Source organism: Anguilla anguilla, chromosome 2 (genome assembly GCF_013347855.1).
Source record: "Anguilla anguilla isolate fAngAng1 chromosome 2, fAngAng1.pri, whole genome shotgun sequence".
NCBI classification, from domain to species: Eukaryota; Metazoa; Chordata; class Actinopteri; order Anguilliformes; family Anguillidae; genus Anguilla; species Anguilla anguilla.
Genome location: NC_049202.1, coordinates 12,178,855 through 12,191,594, shown reverse-complemented (window position 1 = coordinate 12,191,594; position 12,740 = coordinate 12,178,855). Strand labels below are relative to the sequence as shown.

The 12,740-nt window shown below is 39.9% G+C and overlaps 1 protein-coding gene across 2 annotated transcripts; it reads left to right on the top strand.

Moving 5' to 3' along the window:
* The first annotated feature begins 3,417 nt into the window (after positions 1–3,417).
* On the top strand, positions 3,418–9,749 carry slc16a9b (solute carrier family 16 member 9b). Of its 2 annotated transcripts, XM_035403118.1 has the most exons (7): positions 3,418–3,663; positions 4,110–4,320; positions 4,514–4,754; positions 6,096–6,239; positions 6,716–6,811; positions 6,938–7,807; positions 8,059–9,749. In XM_035403118.1, exons 3-7 carry the CDS (start codon positions 4,550–4,552, stop codon positions 8,241–8,243), a joined length of 1,500 nt encoding a protein of 499 aa, XP_035259009.1. In that variant the 5' UTR covers positions 3,418–3,663; positions 4,110–4,320; positions 4,514–4,549; the 3' UTR covers positions 8,244–9,749. The 2 variants fall into 2 exon arrangements, with proteins under 2 accessions (XP_035259009.1, XP_035259008.1); XM_035403117.1 differs by lacking the exon at positions 4,110–4,320.
* The last annotated feature ends 2,991 nt before the right edge of the window (positions 9,750–12,740 follow it).

The window sequence follows — 12,740 nt, the reverse complement described above, 5'->3', positions numbered from 1 at the left end:
TAAACCTGAACGCTAAGTTTTAACTACTGTTTGCGCACATTTTCTATTTACTGTACGTTCTAAAACTGTGAGACTTGTGGTGTCGCAAAAAGTAAAATTGCTTTAAATGTATAACTTCAAATTAACGACCTGCTGTTTTTCGGCTGGGCTCAGCCTCTTGAAAAATGACCACCCTTCTCCCATTTGTCTATCTAGTGTTATAATTGCAAGTCTCCAGTTTGTCAGGTTTCACCTCGTGTTTGTATGGTGGTCATATTTCCTCTCTAAGAAAACAATTTAATCTGCCAGCATTTGGTCATAACAAAGATACTGTTCTCACTTCTATAGGAGATATTTAGAAAACAAGATATATTGGCTGTAAAATAGGTAATACTTCTATGTCTTGGTCCAACCATCGAGGGGAGCTGTGACTGGGCAATGAGGCAAGGGTTACCCCGGCGACTGAAACTCTGTGTGTGACGACACGACTGATTATTTGTTACCCCGCAATTCTTCCGGCTGACAGGCAGTGAAATAGCCCTGACTTGATCTGGCCCATAGTGTGCCATAATACCCAACAAACACCTGTCCTTTGTGTATGTGAAACTACTGTACTTCATACAGTTACAGTAATTACTGTAATAATGCCTCTTGAGTGTGTAAATGATGATAGCATAATTTACGGTATTAGTCTAGCCCTTTTCTTGTGCTTCATCAGTTTCACAAAGATACCTTTTCATTTTCATAGCTTATCAGGAAAGACATCGAGTCCTCCTGCCCAGCCAATGGTGAAGACTTAATGTTTCAAGAATGTTCTGTATCACTTCTCTGAGTGGATTTTAGATTTGATAAGTATCCATCTTGGCTGTAATCAAGTTTTGTTCCATTTTAATGCCATTAATCTATCTTTGTCTCCACCTTTATGTGAATGTGGACCTTTTTTGCTAAACTGGCTTTGATTTAAGACACTGACTGAATGCAATTAACTTCCAACTTACGTAAGTTTCTTTTTTTTCTTTCTTTTTCAAGTTAAAGAGGATTAAGAGTTTTTAATCCATTTAGTAAGTCCTCATTGGTCCATCTGTGGGAAACCCCATCAAAGTGTCTTGGGAACATTGGGACCTGTTGAAATAATGCGTATCCTTTCTTTAACCCTGGAATTAGTATATACCTCATCTGAAGAGCCAGAGAAAGGCATGAGATGTCAGACTTAGGAGAGGACTTATCTTTGGCCAAAATATAGGCCTTGACATAACAGGCAAAGTACAAGAATAATTTTTGTTTCAAGTTCTTAATGTCTACAGTTTGAGGGTAGTTAGTCTCGCTCTAATAATCTGACAATTCCCCTGATTAATATTTGACATTCTAGTCAAGCATACCCTTGAGGGTCAAGACAGTCTGGGAGAAGGGCCCTTTGTACCGTAGTGCAAGTCATACTGTACAATTAAGAGCAAATGAAGTGTATAATTGCTGCTACATGAGTCTATTATTGTGTAATTACATAAAGCATGTTAGTTAAGGCTCAGAGTTAGGACAATGGCAGGAGTTAAGGTGAAAGGAAAGGGATAATGTTAATTAGATCATATGCACCCTCATAATCCCTGATTTGTGTAATTTATCTAGTACTTTTTTATATATTTGCCAGATTCCAAAGGATGATTAATAAGCAGGGCAATCAACTACCTCTGTCCTGTGAGCTTTGGACATTGTTAGAGGTCCAGAAATTAAATACTGTATCAAATCTTGATTGAGACGACAGCCATCTATAAAGTATTGTGCTCGTGTAGTGTGTGATATAACACACAAAAATAATATATGTTTCTTTCGGAAAGAGACATGGGTTTTGGAATTTTAAATCCTTACTTTGCTCTGAAAGGGCATCCTTAAGGCTGACAATAAAACCAATAGGCTCCTGTGACGCGTCCCCGATGGTTGCTTTTTTGTGATTCTCTAGTAGGCTAATTAAATTCTGAAAGAAAAAAAAATCTCACTAACCCACTGTAGCCTGAAATCATAAACCATCACAAGCACAGGCTATACCACCTCGTGTGAGATTTCGTAGGCTATCTTCATTGCAATATGTTTATAACGGAGCCTGTGGTGAAGCAGATTATGATACGCCTCATTTCTCATAGATATCAGATCTCTCCATGATACGTTTCAAACTCCTATACACTGCACCAAAATCTGATTTATTATCATTATGCAGTATTTCAACATTTCATGGGATAACAGTTGGAAAAGTGCAAACCATGTTACTCTTTATGTAATTTAGCTAAATAGCCTATGTCAGAGTCAAATATGAAATATTTTATGTCAAACTGCGCTTAATAAATTGCAGAAAAATAGTAGGCTACATGTTGTTTGTGATTATAGCTATTTGATCACCCAAGAATGAAATTACGTAGAAGGAACTGGAGAAAAAGACATGATGTACCAAGCCAGAATAGGCCTATTACTTTGCCGTAATTGTACGCACCTATATTATCATTTCGTGGTGAATTAGCCTCCTCTTAGCTATTCAAGTGTTGCCTAGTGTTATCAAATATTTTGTGTCGTTTATAAACTGCATTTAATATACATAACTTTAATTTTGAATGAACAAATACAAAACACACGATTTGGAGAAATAACGCCTGCAATAATTAGTGTGTTTGGGATTTATTTTCATTATAGTAATTTCTCTGTTTTGTGGGGAACTTAAAATCCATTCGTTTAACCAGTTAGGCCGAAGCCTGGTTACAGTGATCCATTTCTCGAAACGAAATACCCTGTGTTTGAGATAATGTAGGCTATAATAAAGTTCTTTGTCTAAATGCTAAAAACGGGGATTGCTATCGCGCCCCGAGTCGTTGCATCAGTGGCACATAGGCTACATCTGTTCTAGTACGCGTTTGAGAGCGTAGCGAGCTGCGACAATTATCCTACATTTTAAATCGTGAGCTTGTGGTTTATGCGGCAGCATTAGTGAACGTGGGCTGCTAAATTCAGACATTGGCAAGTGTCCTTAATGTTTAAATTTCTTTATAAACAATGACGTATGAATAAAAATAAATAACGTTTCCATTAGAAAACATGTTATACGCTTGTGAGGAATAATCTACATCGTAGGCTATAGCAAAGAATGTATTCGAATTTCTTACACAGTCGCTCAGGTAGCCGATTTGACAGATTAGGGTAGTGATACCATCGTCAATTTTATTTTAAAATATCAGGCCTAGCCTATCATACACTAATAAAATACTATTTTCTGAACATGAAGCCTATAGATTGAGGATTTCACACAAATAGCATACAATTGGCTAAAAACCTAAATATATTCACATAAGCAAGTGACAAGTAAACAGTTCGACGGTGTGATCAGCTGTATACCAACACAAAACAGGAGGAAGTTTAGCATCGTATTTTAGCTAGACCAGCGAGAACAGCTTCAAACCGGTTTCCACTCCTGGCAACAAAAGCGGTACCTAGTGGAGCTTGAGCTCACAGTTGCTATTTAACTGTAGAGGAAGCCTCTTAGCCAGGGGGTTAACGTTATACTTGAAGAAATGACATGTTGCCTACTTTCATCCGTTTTGTTTTAATTTCGTGCAAAGTGCTATGATATCGTCCTTCATGTCGGCTCACCTTGGCAACTTTGCGCTCACTTGATCGACAGCTTTGCAGGTGTCTGTAATTGCCGTGGTAAGTCGAAATGAGTCGCTTTTTTTAAAACTGTAAACTATGCAGTCGACAAGTTTATACTTAATAATACGATACGACTGAATCATGACTTCTACTGAATTGGTTTGGCTTTACAGTGAATGTAGTATTGTCATCTCCGATCACAGAATTAGCTCTCAATCTTTATCCACATTAAGTGTTTTTATGTAGCTGAAAGGGTTGAAAAGAGTTCCTTCTAAATGGTGATCATGATTAGAACGTACGTTTCGGCTCACGGTTTGCTCGTAATACAGTATTACTTATCCTATGGAAAACTATTAGCCAGCAAGGCAGGAAAAGGATGTTACTGGTACTTCGCCGGCGGTCTACCAGCTTGTCCTGGTGGATGCAGTTGTGCAGTGCGCATAGGATCTACTTTTTTAAAATTCTCGGATACCACCAAAAAAGTTGTATTCTTTGCATTACAGGGGCGAGAGTTCAAGAAAACTGTCAAGCAGGGCAAATAATTAAGTAGGTTGTGTCCTACGTGGATCTCCTTCCTTTGAAGGTGTGGTTTCCAAGCAGACAAAATGAGACGGTGGACTGATAGAGAGCTGCTGATTAGCCAGGACTTGGTTTGGCAGACTACCTGCCTGGTGTACCAGGCATAAAGGATAAGGTCTTAATTATAACATCGAGGTATGAGAAAGGACTATATGTCTCCTGTTATTTGGTTGACTTAAATGTTGTTTTCTCTAAACAACGTTATGTCTGTTCGTTATAATTCTTTGGTGATTATATTTGTGTGGATTGGCTTACAAAACATCACTTGATATGTTGTTGCTGAATTTTACAATGTCTTTTTTCTTTGTGTTTTTCTCATCTCTTGTAGGAAACCTTGTTAAGACCTTAAATCCTAACCGGCAGGATGAGTCCACAGAGCTCTGCAAAAGCCCTGGATGGGGGCTGGGGATGGGTCATTGTGGTGGTGTCTTTCATGGCCCAATTCCTTGCCTATGGCTCCCCCCAGTCCGTGGGAGTCCTTTACCCAGAGTGGCTAGATGCTTTCCAGGAGGGCAAAGGAATGACTGCATGGGTTGGTTCTCTGGTATCTGGTGTTGGATTGATTGCAAGTAAGTACAGGAACTGTTTGACACAGCCAAAACACTTAACCTGTTTAAATGCTGAATACTATAGACACGTATCGATGATTATTTTTGGAATAGTGGAACAATGTTCAATAGAAGAACCAGAGTTAATTATGTAAAATGTTGTAGCCCCAGCCTTTGTGGAATTAAAAGGAGGCTGTTAAAAAAGCACTGGCCATTAAAGCAGGTAATATGAATGGTTTGTGGGTTTAAAAAAAAAAAAAAAACTAGCACAGGGGTTTTCTTACTGAACTCTGCTTGGTTCTTATCTGCTCTTAAATTGCAGGGTCATGACCAGTGGACCGGTCTCTGTGCTAAAGTGTTATTCCTTACTTTGAGCAAAGTGGAAACAGACGGGAAAAAAACACAGTGCTGACAATGGCTTCTTCCCTATTGGACCATGACTGTTATGAAATCAGCCCATGCAGTCCTATAGCATTGGCTTCTGAAGGGCTAATTTCAGCCAGTGCCTCAGAGATATGCCTGCTTCTGGCTTTACACTCACTACCCTGCCACAGACTGATGCCAACAGGGCCATAAGTCAGGGTGACCAATAGAGCAATACAGGACTATGGCATCAGATTGCACTGACCCGTTGAAGGCGCCTGCCTGATCTTTAATACTTTGTAAGTCAGCAGATGGTGTCATAAGAAACAGGTGATAAAGGGGCGCAACTTCTCTTTGAAGTCTTCTGTTGAAGTCTCCCCCCACACCCCCACCTATTTTTTTTTACCAAAGGGCGGAGTTAGCTTGTTATTTTTTTTGCACATTGTGCTGTTTATTCTTGCTCTATGTCAGTGAAAAAGGGCGCAGTTCTCATATTCAATGAAGGAAAGAATGATCTTCATTCAAATAATGGCAGTAGCAGAGCGTTAGAATGTAAGAAATGACAAAACCAACTGACTTCAGGGGAGTTAATCCCAAACCTGATATGAGATTTGCATGGGTTTAAATCCCTGTTATTTCCAGGGAAAGCTCCCTTTGTCCTTACATGACTTCAGAACTAACTCATGAACATGCAAAAAAGCTATCCTCATTTCACCAAACAAAGAAGAGGTCACATGTGATGTTTGAATATAATAATCCATGAAAACAGTGGCCTTGGATAACCTCTCCCTCTGGCCCCAGAAGGTTTAGTGGATTTAAGTGGTGTGACTTCTGTCTCTCCAGGCCCAACTGTAAACACAAAGAGTCAACAGCTATAGTTCTACAATGGCATTCCTGTTCCTGTCAAGACAATGACGTGTAGACAGTGCAGTGTCACAGCGCTATGGTATTTTGAGTGCGTGTGTATTTTAAAAACTGTGCTTGTCTTTGTGTTCCTAGGTCCCATCTGCAGTGCTTGTGTGATGAACTTCGGTGCCAGACCAGTCACAATCTTCAGCGGGGTCATGGTGGCAGGAGGCCTTATGCTTAGCGCCTTTGCCCCTAATGTCGAGTTCCTGATCTTCTCCTATGGAATAGTTGTTGGTAAGAGGATCCCTATTCACTGCTTTTTGGCTGAAAATGCTGCTACCCTCTGACACAACATGGCAGTCTGAAAATAGGTCAGGGTGTTTAACAAGAGTCTGTGAGTCATCCAAATGTTGTAGGCTACCCCTAGAAACCTTTAAACAACATGGAATGTTTATATGCCAGCATGATTTTACTTGCTGTCCAGTTGAAGGAGGGGGGAGAATTTAAGAGATGAACAATGGCAGTGGCCATGGCTTTTGTTATGAATGCCACCTATACCCTAATGATGCCTCTCATTAATCAAAGATTAATTAACCTAATGAAAAGAACCTAATAGTGGTGCTCTTTGTGTTCTTCATGGAATGATGTTTGTTTTGTGATTCTTAATAGGATTTGGCACTTTGATAGTTCTATGTATGTATGTTTTGTGTATGACTTAGTCTTGCTTTTGGGATACTGTCGCTGATAGATCTTTGCTTTGTTTTGCACAGGACTGGGCCTTGGGCTGGTTTACGCTGCCACGGTGACCATCACCTGCCAGTACTTTGACAAGCGACGTGGCCTCGCGCTTGGAATAGTGACAACAGGTACAGCCACCTCTGCCTACTTTTCACTTTTGTTGGAAGCGCTGCAACTTTGTTATATTTGTTTGTCTGTATATGCCTTGTGTGGTTTATCACCTAATCTCCTCCAACCTGTGTGTTTTTTTCCAGGAACAAGTGTGGGAGGATTCCTGTACGCCACAGGACAGAACGAGCTCATCGAGCTCTTTGGAATTGACGGATGCCTGCTGATCATCGGAGCCATCTCTCTGAACGTCATCGCCTGCGCTGGTCCCATGAGGTCCCTTCAATTGCCCGGCTACTACCTCAAGCAGAAGGCGGCGTATGAGAAGGCCGAGGAGCAGCTCTTCTCTCAGTCCGAGAAGCTCCCCGCCCCCAAGGAGTCCATCATCACCACCACCCCTGGCACAGCCGAGAAGAGCGCCACAGCCACCGACCTGCTGATCGCTGTGGAAACCAAAGATTCTCTGGCCTACGAGAAGAGCTTCCTGAGCGGCCTGGCCCTGGTCAAGATCATCAAGAATAAGCAGAAGGCCTACTCCACGTACTTCCACTCCACAGCCGAGTTCCTGCACGACCGCGTCTTCGTCTCCTTATGCGTCACCCTCTTCCTCTTCAGCCTGGGGGCCTTCCCGCCCGTGCTGTTCATGGAGGATGTGGCCCTGAGCGAGGGCTTGATCGACGGAGTTAGCGTCATACCGCTGGTCTCCATCGTGGCCATCACCACAGGGCTGGGCAAGCTGGTGTTGGGCATCCTGACTGACATTAGGTGGATCAACAGCCTGTACCTTTACGCCTTCACCGTGGCCGGCACAGGGGTTGCTCTGCTCGTCATTCCAGTGACCAAGAGCTATGTAGGCCTCCAGGTACTCTCAGGGATAGTGGGGTTCTTCTCGGGGAACTGGGCCATAACACCCTACGTCACCACCAAGATCATTGGCATCGACGGCCTGACTCAAGCCTACGGGATCCTGATGTTCTTTGGTGGTTTCGGAATTATGCTGGGACCTCCAGTTGTAGGTAAGGCTATTACCCTGCAGCTCCAAAAGATCTTTGCTGTGTGTCAGTCTTTGTTGTGTGTGTTTGGACACGCACCAAAGCTTACAATTACTGTACAGGTATGCGGTGTTGAACGTCTTGCAAAATCATCCAAAGGGATAAAGTCAACTGCTGTTGTTTCGTTCAAAGGGTGCAATGCTTGTCATGTTGTGGACTCGGCAATGCTACAGGTAGTCGTGTCCTTTAATGAAAGTCTTGTCTCTCTTTTCCAGGTTGGTTCTATGACTGGACGCTTTCGTATGACCTTGCGTTCTACTTCAGTGGAAGTTGTGTCTTGGTAGGAGGGATCAGCTTCTTCCTGTTTGCTTTGCCTTGCTGGGACAAGAAGAACAAAGAAAACCCTAGACGTGACATTGAATACACTAGTAGCTGTGACAAAATAGCCTCTGTAGCTTAAGTAGTTGTCAAGAAAACCCTGAGCTGTCCTGCTAATAGTTTTTGTGTAATTTCATCAACCACTGCAGACATATTTTCTCACCTCCACAAGGTCTGTCTTGTTGGGAAAATAGTATTTATGGTGCATTGAATTTGGCTTTCAATGTTTTGTGCATTTGCAACAATGGTTGGAGCAGGTTTTCCGTTTTTCAAAAATGAATCTGAAACGAACAGTTTTGACTGCAGCATCTTTTCGGCATTATATATTTTCCGTCTTCAAAATGTATCATTATGGCCTTGTTTTAAGAGGCTCTAGTTAAATGAAAGTGTTGGCATTGGTAGACATTTTGAAGACTGAACTATTGTTTACTGTAAGAGTGCTGTTCATTGTACATTTCACATGACTTGGACTCATTTACATTTACACTGACTGAAAATACCTTCAATTCCTTCAAGGTCACTCATGTTGGGTTCAGAGGAGAACTGTTTTGAACTCTCTAGGTTTCTTTTATGAAACAACCTGCAGGAATATTATATGGACACTGTTGAAGACAACTACTTAAAAAAGAGCATTGAATTGTGTTACCATGCAAATTCCAATTCTTGTAATTCACTGTCCATGCATGTGTGTTTGGATGACAGGGATTGGAGTGTATGAGGAAATGCACTTTAATGAATTCTGTTCAAGTACAACCGCACAAGATTTTTTCCAAAAATATATTTTTTATTTATACACGTAACTTTTTTTAAACTTCACCCTGGGGCATTTTCAAAGCCCAGGGCCTGGGGTTCTTCAGTACTGCCTTGCAGTATACACATTATGCCTAGTGAATTATGGTGCCTTATTCTCAGAACAAGGTGGCACCAAAACCATGTTTCTTTCTTACTGACTTTTCAAACTCTTTGTACTTGATTGCAGAAAGTAATTTGCCATTTTGCCATTTTCAAAAGACATGCTCTACATAAGGAGATGTATGAATAGAATTAACGTTAGAGCACATTCAGTCCAGTTCAGATCCTTTTGCCAATGGCTATTGATGATGTCGTTTTTCGCTAGGCTGGTCCTATTTCCTTGACATGCAAGCAGTAGCCATTTTTGTTAGTGATTTATACAATTACTGTATATCGAGTACATTTGTCTACTAGTCTTGAAATGGTTGAAAACTTAGTAAACCTTAGTAAACAATTTGTAAGCTGTCATACGAGACAACAGTCTTTTTAGTGATTTTATATGCACTGATTCAGGTATTATTATTATTATTATTATTGTCATCTCTTTTAAAGAAAATATTTAAATGTTTGTCATTTAAAAGTAATGGTTTTAAAGTATGATGATACAAACATTTTCTTGTTATCCAAAAAGATCCCTGAAGATGTTTTATGCTGTAGTCTTCAGCGTTTGAAGCTTCACTTTGTCTTAAACCTTTATATTTCATGTCTTTGTTCAGTTGCCTTCTGTGTTTTGTTCTTTTTCACTTTTTTCATTTTTCTAAGAAAATTGGCAATAAAAAGAAAATTACCTCTCAAATGTGGTAAATATTCTTTGCTGATTTCAGCGTCTCGAGAAATCACATTATATTGGGCGGACTTTTCCTTAAAGGATATTTATTCATATTTGAATTGTTTATTTTGAATGCCATATTTTTAGAGCACTGTTAATGTAATGCTCTTCCGAACATCCTGTTCCCATGCAGACGACAGTCGGATGGGTGAAACATGTAGTGTAAGTGGGCTTAGCAACTTGTGTTTCAGACAAAAAGCTGAAATGTGAGCAGCAGAAGCAATAATGTCTTCAAGTATCAACAAAACATTTCTACGGAGGAATTTTGAAATGTCTCAATGCTACGGTTTACAAAATGAGAACACCTTTTATTTGGTCTCAACCAGATGCTAATCTTACATGGCACTCATTAATCCTTCCTGTAGTAGCCTTTGTCAAGCTTCTTTCAGTAAAACATAAAATAAACTGTCATTGTCAGTTTATTTTTAAAGATACCAGACATGTATTTTGCTGAATATTGAAACCAATGGAAATATATACATGTGTGGTCAGACCAAGTTTACCTGCTCAATTTGAATGAAGCTTTTCAAACTGTAACAGTTGGCTAATACTTAATCGTAGGCCAAGCATATGGCTTTCTGCTCTGACCTGAGAGTCTCCATGGATACTGTGACCATGGAATGAAGGAACGACTCCCTCATGCGTACACACTCTCTCACACAAAATGTAATGCTCTGGCTTCTTAGCCAGACATTTTTAGCTACAGGTGTAAGTGATTGCTATATGTTTGTTTATTTGTCACTTTATTTGTTTACTGCTGAAATTTAGGCGCGCATGATTGGATGGTGGTTGTTGGTCGTTTCAATGGCTTAACAAGGCAGTCTGGAGTCAGCCTCCACCTCCAATTATATATATATATATATATATATTAGATTTTTATTATTGATAATGTAGTGGTTGCTCCCCAGTTTACGAGCATAATGTTAGTTCTTACTCTACGAGAGCAAGAGTAACACAGAGAGCCAAATGGAGGACTGTTGAGTGTGGTAGCACTTAAAAGTAGCCCCAAAAACAATTTTCTATGCTACAGGTACTATACAGTGAATGACAAACAGGCTGATACTAAATTGTGTTCCAGCTGATGGGCTAACTGTGGGTCTTATGCATATTTGCAGAGATAGGTCTAGCACAATTTTCATCCCAAAATCCTCCATTTCCTGAACACATTGCAATTTTGAATACTCTATTACCCTCCTCACTAAGGGAGACACTGATTCAACACACAATCTTACACGCTCTCCCCCATTTTGTCTGGAAAGATCCTTAGCACAGAAACATTTCCAAAGGATTATTCAATAATGTTGACATAGTCCACATTTTCTTTCTGCTAAATGTAAAATGCTTATTTGTGTTATCCTGTTCAGAAGAGCTTCCTGTTAGATTGCAGACTCATTACTCTGTCATTTCCTGTTGAGAGTGACCTTCCAGACCTCAGCCAATCATGGCTTGGGTGAACCAACACCATTGTCATTTTACGTCTGAAGTGTATTACAAAAAGAAACGGTACATAGACAGTTTGGGGGACGGTGTTTCAAAAGGTTATTATAAGTTTAATAAATTTAATATATATTTATTATAAGTTTGTAAGTAAGAAATTGAATTTTGAACAATAATAATGTAACTAATCAACAAAAATCCTGCAAAAGCTAAATAACATTCCTCGAATTGAAACTTTATAACATTTCTTAAAAAAACAAAAAAAAAAGGTTCTCAAACTGATGTACAAGCTTTTCATGCTGTTCCATATGTTTGTGCATCCTATATCCTTTTCTGGCAAAGAGGTGGGCGGCGGGGGAGGGGAGGGGGGTTGGGTTGGGGGCCGGGTTGGGTGGTAACCAATAGGCAGTAAGGGATCAATATGATAGGAGAGACATCTGTTTTTCAGAACTGGTAAACAATGTGACCTTCTGTATTTGGTAATCGCCCTGTCGTGCGGAAAGTTGTTTGTGGCGGCTGCTCTCTGCACCGCGTATAAAACTGCGTCGTCAGGTCACGGCACTTTGTCGTCATGCCATAAGTCTCTAGCAGCAGTGTAATGGGTGGCACGTGTACCAGCATCCTCCCGGTGTCTAAAAAAGGCCAGCGTTAATGCCATCGGGGAATGAGAGGAACAGCTGTAACAGGAGTATGGGTCTATTTAAAGACATTGTTCCGTCCAATTCGTCTGCCCTTTCGGATTATCTAAGCCTTCTCCAGTTCACTCGTATGTAAACAATGTATTTACGGAACTCAAAACTAGAAATAAATATCAATAAATAGGGATTAGAATTCTGTACTCAGCAGGTTCCCTCTCATAAAAAAGGATGTTTTACATCCCAGGTGACCTGTTGATATATGTACATTGTGCAATTGCACTGATAGGCCCATATAAAACAAGTGAATTTTGCGCAGAAGATAGATTAGAAGATAGAATTTTAACCTACATTTGTCTCACTGATCTGCTATTGTTTCTGCAGGCAACTGCATGGTAATGTCAAATTATCTTATTCCATCCTTCCCCAATCAGTTGCACTGTTCTATCAATTACACTAGAGGGAGCTCTTAATTTTTATGAGTTTACTATCTAGTATTTCTATCTTTTATTATTGTTTTGATTTTCAGACACCCATTTCTGGAGCAATAATTTCTGGACATCAAAGAAAAAATAAAATAAATCCTGTTTATTAATATGGAGTAAATAAGGCACAGGTATCTCAGTCAATGCAGTGATAATAAAGTCCCACCTGACCATGGCTCTCATCTTCAACAATCTTAAATAACTATTAAGCTTTTATGTAAAGTTTTATGTAAAGTTCACAAAGTATGTACATGGATGATTAATTGCTATTTTTGTTTGCTGTTTGGTGCAAATTATCCTTTGTGTTAATACTTGTACTGTGGTTGGTAGGTTGAGGTGAAACCTATATGAATATATAGTACAATAATACTACAATTAAAAAACCATAACACACCTTAAAT

Bases quoted from the DNA above. Each gene is read 5' to 3' on its own strand.
- slc16a9b (XM_035403117.1), top strand. From the start codon at position 4,550: ATGAGTCCACAGAGCTCTGCAAAAGCCCTGGATGGGGGCTGGGGATGG. The intron at 4,755-6,095 runs GTAAGTACAGGA...TTGTGTTCCTAG, and splicing joins TGGTGTTGGATTGATTGCAA to GTCCCATCTGCAGTGCTTGT. The intron at 7,808-8,058 runs GTAAGGCTATTA...TCTCTTTTCCAG, and splicing joins GCTGGGACCTCCAGTTGTAG to GTTGGTTCTATGACTGGACG.